Here is a 12,414-nt window from a genome sequence, read left to right on the forward strand (position 1 = left end):
AAAATCTATTCAGTGGAGAGAGAGAGAACAAGCAACAATGTCAGGGCAGTTGGAAAATGGGTAAAGAAGATGAGAGAAAAGCATGTGGGAGCACTTGTGAACAGCGGGAGGGGAAGAGGCCTGGCCGATTCCAAGAGATGTATTCAGAGAGACAGACGGCAGTGAAGAATGAGGCCGGGCATATGGGATGACAGTGAAAGGAGTGATGATAGATTAAAATACACAGAGGACAGACAGGCTACAGGGTCATGGATGGGCCACGGGGAGAACACACACTTGCACTTCACACAGACTCGCACATCCTTGCGCTGTGCTTAAGTATTTTTCTATCCTGACTAACCTTGTGGGAACATATGTACTGGCTCAAGGCAGATAAACCTTGTACATAACCACACACAAATGCAGGCACAAACCTGCAGGGATTTAGTGACTGACCCTGAGCTTACATACACAAATTTTTTCCATCTCTTGTAAGGACACTGCACACTGCATTTGTTACCTGATGTCTTGTCCTTAAATTAACCTAAATGTTCAGTCTTAACCTCATAAAAGAAATGGTTTATCTGTTTTTTCCCCCCAACAATGTGTGCGTCTTTATGTGTTTGTGCTCTAACACACACACACATTCAGTGTTTGTTTGCCTGTTATTGAACTAATAATGCGTTGCTTGACATAATCATAATATGTTTGTGTCAAGCATATAATTACTACTAATCCAGATAGAAAATTCCCCACTTAGTATTCAGGTTAAAGAGCTGCTTCTAATCCTGAACCCACATGCTGCATCCTTGTACCATAGAGCTAAAAAGCAAGGTGACAACTTGACTGCTAAAATGATCTCTGATGTGCATTTCTTCTTTGATTCATTTTCAAATTCTGTGATAGTTTTACATTTTTCAAGTTGAAAGTGCCTATATTTTATTAATTTATGGAGTATTTATATACTGAACATTTCTATGAGAATATTGTTTATTGTTTTAATGTTCAAAAACCACGTTTATCTCGTAAGTGCATCTTTCCATTTAATGCCTCCCAACCAGAAAAGCCCATTTGGTTAGCTTTATTAACAGTTGTCACAGATAGTAGTAGCTTTGTTATGTTTAAAAGTGTGTCTTTTTTAGTCCAACACTGAACATTTTGTCTTTGTGCCATAATCGTGGGACTTCTCATCCATTTAATAAATAAATAAAATACTGCATTCAATTCCTATGAATATATAAGAGCAAATAGTCTTAAAGAATTAAACTACCATGAAGAAACATGTTTATTTTTTTCACAACTGCGGGCATTTAATGGGGTTTTCCTGTGTATCTGTCAGTTGCTCTGTTCCTCAGGCGCTCTGACTCACTGTGGCTCTCTGATCAGATCAATGTTGCCTTTCTCTGCAATGCAGCAACCAGTGAAACACATCACAGACACAGTTACACCCTGAGAAACTCCAACAGCCTTTGTACAAACACATGGGTATTATCCCTCACTGTAGGTTTCCCTCAAAGTGCCAACGATCCTGGAATCAAAGGAAGGAAACAAAGAACATAAAAGGCCAACTGTAACTTTTTCCTCCTGGGTAAAATGTCAAAATAAAAACAATAATAATTGGTTTATTTGCATGTCTTTTAGTCTGGGATGTTGTTTGGAGGCTTCCCTGACTGGCATACTGCAGTTAGATAAGGTTGAGATAAGGTTAATTAGGCCTATAGGGGGAATATTTGAGTTTATGCATATGGTGTTACCTCAATGGTGCAACAAAATAAAATTCAAGGGTTTTTTTTCTTTCACAATTCCCAAAATTCTAACCAGTTTTAATGAGCGCTGCCTAACTCATCTACTTTGCAACCGCAATGTGGCCATCAACCTCCTGGCACACTTGCTGAACTGTATGTGTAAAGTTGTCGTCAAAGCTTTATTAGTATTAAAAAAATTAAAACAGCTTAAAACAATGTGTTTGAGTACAGTACGGTGCACAGCTGTGCAAAGCCTCATTTCTTCATATTTGGCTTCTAAAGATCCAGACTTTCTTGTAAAGTTTTAAAGTGAAGTTAACCAGCAGTTCTCCAGGTTTTCTGAAGGTTTTTGAACATTGAATGCTTTTTCTCTAACTTTCAATCCAATCCTTTTACCTGGCCATTTTCAGAGGAACTCATAATTATGGGAAGAACATTATTTGTTTCAGAGAGACACATTTTGTGGATTTTGTTAAATCAACAAAATATGTCAGAGGCCGGCATAAAATTATATTTTTTGCACAAACAAGGTTATTTCCAAAGTGCTATCAGCACATTGTGCAGTGTATCCTTTAAACAAGTTAAGAAAATGGAACAAGTAACAGACAACAAACGTGGCAGGCCTAAATAAAAAAAAGTGTGTTAGAAAGTCATGTCCTTAAGAAATAGGAAGAAATCTAGCAAAGACCTGACACAGGACCTGAGACCTACTGTTCACTGAAGCGTGTTCAGAAATGGTCCCAGTTAATTACACGGCAACTGAACTGAAAATTCAAGAAATTCAAGAATCCTGGAGATCTATTCCTTAAAGAAATAAAAAGACTGTTCAGGCTGTGTTAAAGAATAAAGGTGGTCATATCACATATTGAGTTTGATGTTTGTTAGAATTGTGCAAACTTTTTTTTTTTTTACCTCATATACAGTATTTCAGTGTACGTTATTTCCTATTTCCCATTATCCTGGCAATACAAGTGGGTGGCTTGAGATTTTTTGCACTATAATGTCCGAAGTCAAAAACCAATTAATATCAATGGTACATTTTTTGTTAATGCTGGACACAATGAATTCTGATAAAAGCAACATCTAACATTGTTGTATTAATATAAGAGAGACAACCAAACCGTCAAAATTGATGAAGGTGAAAGCGCTCCCTCACTTTGCTGGCTAAGCTCCTATACTCTGCACAGATCTCTCGTTTCCTCCCTGCTATCAACATGAGGCTCAATGACACCTCATTTCAGCTCATTCACAGAGGCCAATTGAATGACATATCAACCGCTGATAAAGTATTTCCACTCAGCTCTTTAAGCCCCTCATGTGAAATGATGTCTTCATTTATTCATTCCAATGAAACCCCCATTTCCTGAATGGATTAGTGTTAAAGGGGAAATGCACTGGAGTAGGCTTAGTACAGGGAAATTTTACTTCCCCCCAAATATCCACATGATTTTCTGGATTTATATTATAAGGGATCCATTGACGGTTTCAAGCAATCTCTGAGAACATGTGCAAGTCGTTTCAGAAGTTTGGAACAAGGAAGTGCTCTTGATTACACAAAGTAGGTTTTATCTAATAGCTGGCAAAGACTGTTACGTAAAAGCAATTTTCCACCAGTATCTTGCATGCTAAGAAAACTACAGTAGAATTATAATCGAGCAGATTTGTGCATTATTGCAATCATGTATTTTGCACTACTTGGATAATTTACTCTCTTCATTAAATGATTACAATGACAAATTATCTCTCTATCGTTCTATTTCTTTCAGACTGTCTAATAAAGCTATTTTCTGATGGCATGCCGAAGGCCACTGCTGTAAAAACTAAAAACAGTATTTTCAAGCTGGCACAAGAGGCCGATCGTTGATTAGACCAAAGAGCCCAGAGATAAAAAAAACAGTGAATGGAAGCCTAAAGCTCAAGTAGTACTAATGGTTCTGAGGATTTAACCAATTTCGGTTCAGCAAATTGGTCGTGACTAAGCTTAATTTCAACCCGTCATGTGGATCATGCATATCTTCAAAATGTCTTTTTCTTATTTCTATGGATCAAACAAGCACATTTAAATATTTAATCATTCATCTTCCCTCCTCTGTCCAAGGTAATCCAGTTTTATTTATTTACATTTCTTTGTTTTATATTCCTTCTTTTTGATTGTGTGTTTTAAACTTTCAATTATACATCATCATGAAGTACTGTATAAATAAACCTAGCTGTAGCTTTTGCTGAGTGTTTTTGCTGCTCACATGAGCTTGCATGCCTATTACACCAGATGAAAAGGTTGACAAGTACAAGTTGTTGTCTTATATAATTTTACATTCATTAATAATAGCTGTTTCTGCATTGATTACTTTCTGCATTATGTATAGTGTATTACTTCTATATAACACATGTGTGCCAGACTCTGATAATCCTGGAGATTCTTCAAGTAGACTTTTCATGAATCTGCTGTAAAACACATTTCTTGGATTCACATAAAATGGTCTGTTGCACGGTCTCCCCCTTTCTCCTCTCGCTCTCTGCAATACAGTATTTAAACTAATCTGGTTCTCTGTAGGGTCTTTAACACTGTAATAAATGTTTATTACAAAGAGGAAAACACAAAACTTTTATATACCCCCCCCCCCCCCCCCCCCCCCAACAGATCTAGCATTCAGTGCTATTGAAGTCACATTTAACTTTATAAGTGACTTGGGCTTTTTCCAGCTTGATATTGAATGTAAGCCAGTGCATACAGCCTTTCTTTTGTACTGAAGTAGCTTTTTCACTCTTTAGCACTTGGGATGTGTCATTTCTAAAGGCAAGCAGGCTTTCTTGGAGTGCTTAAAGACTAATAGTTTGCAGCGCTCTAATGTGAGAGGTGTTAACTGGAATAATGTGTGACAGGTACTCCCACATGCATTATCAAATCCCTCTCTCCTCTAACACAAAAACATGAAGATTTATTTGGTTATTATCTGTTGTCTAGCCAAGCTTTCCAGAAACTAAAAAAAACTAAAATTTTGGCAACAAAGTTGCAGCATCATTCTTCATCTTCTTCACAAATTTAAAAACTTTGAGTCAGCATGTACCCCTTCTGAGCGTTCAACAGAAGAAGTCTGGCATTTGGAAAGAGCTGAAAACAAAAATAAATGAGCATGGGGAGGTTTTCAGTTCACTATAGGAAGGTTAATTCAAGACTTTTTTTCCATTCATTTTTTGGAAAAAAGGAATATGCAATCACACAGAAGAGATTTAAAAACAACTTGAGTTGCTGCTGCAGCCCTACAGACTGAAATTTGATGAATTGTCTCACCCTCTGTCTCTCTCTTACTTTCATTCTAGTGCACTAGAATGGGATCTCTCGTACTCATTTTCTCATTCACACAATGCTCTTCTCTTCATTATTATCTTACTCAGTTTTACACCCTGCATTTCACATTGTCTATTTCTCATCCACCAGCTTTTCCTGTTTGACCGAATTTCTTTGTGTCCCTCCTTTCCACGTTTTCCCCACTCCTACTCTGTCAACTTTTACTTTCTCTAAACTCTGCTCAGTTGCTTGAATTTGCTATGTCTGTATCTTTTCCACTAGCTCTCTAATACCTGCCAGTTCTTTGGGAGAGGTGGGCTCTTTGGCAACAGATGGCGGTCGAATTTTCATCTCAATGGCGACCCTGGAGGAGAAGCGGGACTTCGTGGGTGAGAGCAACTCCTCGTTTGCTGACGAGTCAGTCCTTGTCATTAGGCTCTGTCCACTGCTCTCCTCCTCGACCAACGTGACAGTGTCTCGCAGAGTGTTGCTAGGCGACATTGCCCTGGACGGTCCGAGGACTTGGTCGTCATGACTGTCAGTCATCTTTGAGGCAGAGCGAGGAAGGACTTGGACCTGACTGCCTCCTTGTCCATTGCTCTGCGGTCTTGGCGCAGTCGCAGTGATGGCTGCTTTTCCATGGCCTGCCCCTTGGTGGCTGTAAACCTTGTATCGTATCATTAAGATGATAATAAAAACAAGCACAGAAGCAACAATAATCCCTCCAATGATGATGATCATAGTACCACCCAAGAAGTGGCTGTGCAATGCTTGGCACTGGCTGAACTCTGTGTCTGTGGTAAATGACAGACAGCCCAAAGGACGAGTTGCAGTCAGCGATGTGATGACGTCATCAAACACGGCCAGGACACAAAGATCATAGCTACGTCCAGCAGCGAGGTCCCGCACCAGGAAGTCGTTGCTGCTGGATGGAATCATTCTGCCATGACAAGAAAGAAGAACACAAAGGAAAAGAAGATGTGAGTTCACCTTCACATATTTTTTTCCCTACATGTAGAGCATGTTTAACTGATTCTTCTCTATTACAATTATTCATCTTACTCGCAAGTTTGTCCTCAGGCTTCATGGTTGGTATATATATGGTTAAGTGGACATGCAATTAGTGTGATACAAGCATATTTACTGATAGCTAATTAATTTCCTTGGATTTTCAGGCAATAGCATGACCAGCAAAAACGTATCAGCAGATAAACAAATTGGAGATAATTTATCTGAATTTCAAGGGTGGGACCACACCTTCCATGAGTACATATGCCTTCCTGCTCTATAGGCTGTTTATTTTGCATTTTTGTGCTCCACCCTGCTCCCCTTGTCTCAGTTCTCAAGCCTCTCGTTAGTACATGGGAATCTGCCCAGCCCAGGAGCCACTCTCTTTCATGAAACACCGTCAATCTAACTGAGGATGTGGTCCCTGCAAATGAAATGTTTGACAGAAATTGCCACAAGTGGGATACTGAAGACAACTTAAAAAAAGAGCATTTCTATTTTTATTTCATTGAGTCTGAAACTTACTTTATTTGAGGCTCTTACTTTGTGGCTTTTCACTGAAATAAGCATACAGATTTAAACAACCTTGTCTTGTAGAAAGATATTTCTATAAGCTAAAGGTCATCTCATTGAATAACTTGCATTTTTAATTACTTTGACGACAACAACAACACTGTCAGCCAGTTTATAGTTCAGACATGACATTTTGGTTTGAGTGGATAAAGTACTACAATTGTGAACTTCAGCAGAGTCATTAGGTGGTAGTTAGGGTAATTAACTTAATAAATTACAAGAAATGAACAGTTATATATTGGCTAATTGTTTACTAGTGTAAGCTATTGGACAGAGTGCCCCAATATCTTGCTTTGGTGATTTCAGTGACATTGCACAGCGCTCTCATCGGACCAACAGAAACCCGGTTTATCCAAACCTGTGACCATTTACTACTACACTGTACCAATTAAACCAGCAAGGAAGAGCCATGCAGCAAAAAAGTCCTTTCTGAAAATGATTTATGGATCTTCCTGTTTTGCTTCCTTGTATTTTTCTGTGTTATGTTATAAAAGCTGCACTGATGACATATGCACTATCATTAGATATTTCTGTGCTGCCTATGGCACAACAGTGACCTCAGTGGCCTAATTTCCCCAGAGAGTGGGAATTTATAAGTCTATGACTTGACTAACACAAAGAGTCATCCCTCACAGCTGTAGAATTCATCATTCTCTGATTAAACACTCCTGATTCTTCTCATTGTGCACTTCATAGAATAGAATAGAATAGAATAGAATAGAATAGAATAATCCTTTAATTGTCCCACAAGGGAAAATTTGGTTGTAACAGCAGCCAAAAAGACACATATACAAACAGAGAGTACACAGCACACAGAACAGAAACACAATTTTTCTTACATAGTTACATTAAGGACAATGGTTACTATATACAGAGTATTGTACAGTTATTAAATCAAATAAAAATAACTACAGATAAGAGGCAAACCAGGTTGTTGTGCGAATTGGTTAATTAACTTATTGCAGTTACAGCATTGATGTAAACATCTATGTTTGTTGGGAGCAGTTCTGATTGTACAGTCTGACAGCTGCAGGGAGGAAGGACCTGCGGAAACGCTCCTTCATGCATCTAGGATGCAGCAGTCTGTCACTGAAGGAGCTCTGCAGTTCACCAACATTTACATGCATGGGGTGGGAGACTCTGTCCTGTTCTTCAGTCTTTCTCTTCAGTCTTTGTAGGAGCATGGCATTGGCTGGTCCAGTCCCAATGCCAAACTCATCAATGGCATCAACCCCAACCACGAAGTACAACTTGACAGATAACACTCTGTGTGTCGTTCTATATTTGTGTGTGTGAGTGATTTCTCATGTGGTCGTGAACTGCTGTGAAAGGACCCCTGAACTGAGATCCTAAGAATCAAATCTGGAATCTTCAACAAATAATAGCATGATCTGAGATCACGCAAGGGGGTTGCTAAAAACAGGTACTTGTCCAAAGGGGCTAACACAAGGCAGAACTATCCTGGTCATGAAGGATTCCCACAAGGGCACAACACCATTAAACTACTGGATGATTACCTCCCTCTCCACAGCATATAAGCTTTTCTCAGGCATCATAGCAAACAAGCTGAGTAGGCACATGAGTCGATACATGAGCACAGCTCAGTAGGGCATTAAAATAACAACATGTTGCCAGTGCAACAGTTCTTGGTTGATAGCAACATACCAGGATTCTAAGATCTGGCAGACCAACATGAGCAATGCCTGCACTGACTATAAGAAAGCCTATGAGTCATCCACACATGGATACAGGAATTCTTGGCACTGGACAAGGCCAACAGTGTGATAACAACATTCATCAAGAACTCAACGTGACTGCGGAAGATGACACCAGAGGCCAACTTAAAGTCTGTTGTACCAAGTAAGTCACCATTAAGTGCAAAGGTACCATAGTGACGCACTGTCCCCACTGCTGTTCTTCACATCCCAAAACCCACTAAGCCAGCTCATCAATAACAGTGGATCTAGGACACAGATCTAGGAAAGGAGTCACCATCAACCACCATCTCAACAGGATCTATAGAAAGGACATCCAGATATTATTCGGATTGGATAAGTGTGGCCTCAGCCACACTTATCCAATGGCTGGCTTAGGAGAAATCACAGAGATTATGATCATGGCAGCAAAAGAACAGGCCTTAAGTATCAGATCCATAGATCCAGAAGTCTACCACAGTCAATAGGACTGTTGTTGCAGACTGTCTAAAGATGCACGGAGACTATCCAACACATAGTAGCAGGAAGGTTGGACCATGTACTGTATGCTAAAAGGCATAACCTTAACCATAAGTGGTGGGGATAGTGTACAGGAACATCTGTGCTGCATATGGACTACAAGACAAAATATGAGACACCAAGGTGGTTGAGCACAACAGGGCTAAGGTCCTATGGGACTAGGAGTCAGGACTAGGATTTCGGCTGTTTGTTCGTTGTTTTGTAACCTCACACAGTTGCCATGGTCAATACTGTGAGCTTGAAGACATGAGGGTAAGCCTGTGTCTGGTTTTATTGCTAACTTAATGATGTATCAGTTAGGGCTGGGCGATATGACCCAAAATTCATATCTCGATATTTTTTAGCTGGATGGCGATATAAGATATATCTCGATATATTTTTTTAAAGCCATAAAGTAAGAACAAGAAGAGAGTTCTTAGTCAAAGCTGTGTCCCAGATGTCACACAGGCACTTTTATTAACATAGAGCAGATGTACATAAAATTTACTCAAAAATAAATTATGAGCATTTATTAAATAATAATGCTCCATAAATAAAAGAAAACAATGTTGTTTTTGTGCATAACAAAAAGCTCACAATTGTGCAGTCAAAATGTAAACTAAAAGACGCTGAGCATAGTAACAAAGACAGATTTCACAGCTGCTCTGTTCCCAACTTGTACTGCGTGACTGACAGCCTGGAGTTTGAAATCCGCTTCGCAACCACGTCTCTTAACAGGTGCCATTTATGGTCCTTATACACAGTAGGGTAATATTACGTTGAAGCACAGTACGTATCACTCCGCGAGGCTCAGCCGTAATGCTCCGACAATCCATCAAGCGGTGCAGCTCCGTAGCTTACCAAAGTCGTACTAAAACATTTTTTGACAGATTGCTGAGCGCCGTGTTCCACATAAAATCGGTTCGCGGCCATCAAGCACAACCAGAATTCATACATAAGGCGCGCTGTCAACTTTTGAGAAAATGAAAGGATTTTAGTCCGTGCAGCACCTCTGGGCTGCATGGCGTTAGCGTGGTTAGCTCGTTAGCGTGGTTAGCTAGCTAACACATTGACGCCGTCCAGCCCCACGCACGGGGCGATGCGCAGTAACTCGTTAACGGAGATTTGCCGTGTCCATCTTGTCGCTTCCTGCAGGTGAAGCGATGGGGGAGGAGGGGGAGTTGTGTTCAGTGAAAGAGAGGCGAGGCCGAGTAACGTTGCGTAGAGACGGAAGTGGACGAAAGAGAGGCAAACTTGCGGCTCCACAAGTATAATTATAACGTAACATAGACTATATCGATATAAAGGATATTGTCAGATCTTATATCTCGTATAAAAATATATCGATATTTTTTAAAAACTCGATATATCGCCCAGCTCTAGTATCAGTACAGAAGCTTTAGAGAGTCATAGATTATACAGAGACATGTTGCAACAGTTTGAAAAGACTTTCTGGTGGTTTTAACTTCTTCTCATCCTATACTAGCACTGAGAGGTTTTGTCTCAGTGACAACACCTATCATTCAGTACAATGCTGCAGCAAGTATATGCACCGTCAGTGCTGATATAAATGGTACAGAGCTGTGGCAAAGTCAGTGTTTGCACACAACACAAGCACTGCGGTATCTATGGTTGGTCTCTAACCGGCAGCTTGGCAAAGATCCTATTTTAAATTGTATATAAACTGTATGTATCTATAAGTAAATATCACCTCTGTCCACTTTAATAAACTTCAAACTACTGCAAACTGGGAGTTCTCCTCAAGCTGTTTAGACAAAATGATAGCTTTTTGTACCTTTTCTCATCTTTGCAGTGTGAGAAACTAAATCATAGATTACCAGGGGAGAAATTTTAGAAAATCTGTAGGAGAGTGGGGCTGGCAATGTCCTTTAGTGAAATCCACGAGGCACATGTGGGCTTCCAATCCAAAATCTGCAGTATGACACATTGCTTTCAGTTTTAACAAGTATCTTTTTGGTTAAACTTACACCAGAGTCTAGCTGCTGTGAAAAGATGCAGCGTGTTTCACATGATGCAAACTGAGGTGTGTAAAAATGCCCTCAGGAGCTAAACAGTGTGACTCAAAACACATTATGTAAAAGTCGTGACTGATCAGAATTAAACTGTCATGGAGACAGAGGGAGCAAATTTTTAATATTTGTCACTGTATTGCTTCCAATTATAGCTGTGAACTACTTTTCATAATAATATAAAGTAGATAACAATGCTCAGTGAATGCTGAAGTTAGAACATACTAGCGGTGATATTCCTTCAAAATGAAAGTGCAGTGGAAAGTGTGAATCTCTCTGACAGAGTATAGGGGATAACTGTGCCAATATACTGTGAAACAATGGACAGTAGTAATAAAGACACTCCAGTGTGTAATGTGCTGTGTTCTTAGCCAATCCTTGATATTTTTGGCTTTGTTGTGATTTGCTGTCATTTGTTTTTGTTTCAGTGAGTTCTTTGTCATATTGATTTGATTTGTTTTATTCTGTTTCATAATGATTAGGCTGAAAAATATGACAGATGCATCCTTCTGTGGGACATAAGCTAATTGAAAGGAAACTATTTGTATGACTTTACATTACAATAGACAGAGACATTTTTTCTTATCAATTGGCACAAATAGTAATACATGTTAAATGAATAGGTTTTGGGTTAAGCCATAGTTTGTGAAGTCTAGCTAAAGTGGATGAAGGGCAGACAGAGTACAAGGAGTAACTGATGATAAATGATCTTTAATTTAACAGAAAAAATTATATTTTTTATTAGGTTTTATCTTCACAAGGAAAACACACTGCTCAAGCTGGCTCGCAGTCTGCACTATTGAGTTAAGTCTTGAAACCATACAGACCACAGGACCAGAGTACATGTAAGGTCATTAATATTATGTTGTAAGGATCAGTCTTATGCAGCCACACTGCGTATGAATGGATCTGTGAACCTTTTCATTCCATTCAAATTCTCTTTGCCCATAATCATCATCTAGAAGGGAAAATCTATTCCAAAACACTAGGGGAATCCCCCGGTGTGTCCCCCTGCCTATAAGTGCTCTTTTCCTAATAGGAATTAATCCAGGAAATGTCAACTGCCCTGAGGCTTTGCTAAAAGGCAGCTGCATGTGAATCGTAAAGCGAGTGGGTAGGTTGAGGTGAGGCGAATTCTAGGGAGAGATGTTATTCAAACAAAAAATACCACCACCATCTTGCTATGTTAAACTTTAACAAGCAGGATTTGTTAAGTAGAGGACTATTCATCTCCGTTTTGTGTGTTGCATTTGTGAAATTGACCTGTTCTTATAGAGATGCTTTCTGACTTATTATTTATTGGGCGATCGTGGCTCAAGAGTTGGGAGTTCGCCTTGTAATCGGAAGGTTGCCGGTTCGAGGTCAGAGGGCCCGGTGGCGCAGTCTCGCCTCTGTCAGTGAGCCCCAGGGTGGCTGTGGCTACAATGTAGCTTGCCATCACCAGTGTGAATGGGTGGATGACTGAACGTGTAAAGCGCTTTGGGGTCCTTAGGGACTAGTAAAGCGCTATACAAATACAGGCCATTTACCATTTCACCATGAATGAGTTCAAATAGGATCACTTACAAAACAGTATT

At 39.7% G+C, this 12,414-nt stretch overlaps 1 protein-coding gene across 1 annotated transcript in view; it reads right to left on the minus strand.

Annotated features, from left to right (window-relative positions):
• LOC146693939 (leucine-rich repeat and fibronectin type III domain-containing protein 1-like protein) overlaps nt 1-12,414 on the minus strand; it is a 194,875-nt gene that overhangs the window by 16,174 nt on the left and 166,287 nt on the right. The window contains exon 9 of the mRNA XM_085429951.1: nt 5,307-5,953. Coding sequence (XP_085286077.1) covers nt 5,307-5,953 — 647 coding nt within the window. The remainder of the gene's footprint in view (nt 1-5,306; nt 5,954-12,414) is intronic.

Source organism: Copadichromis virginalis, linkage group LG14 (assembly GCF_057382275.1).
Source record: "Copadichromis virginalis isolate Kocher_CV1m ecotype Utaka linkage group LG14, C_Virginalis_male_GT1.1, whole genome shotgun sequence".
NCBI lineage: Eukaryota > Metazoa > Chordata > Actinopteri > Cichliformes > Cichlidae > Copadichromis > Copadichromis virginalis.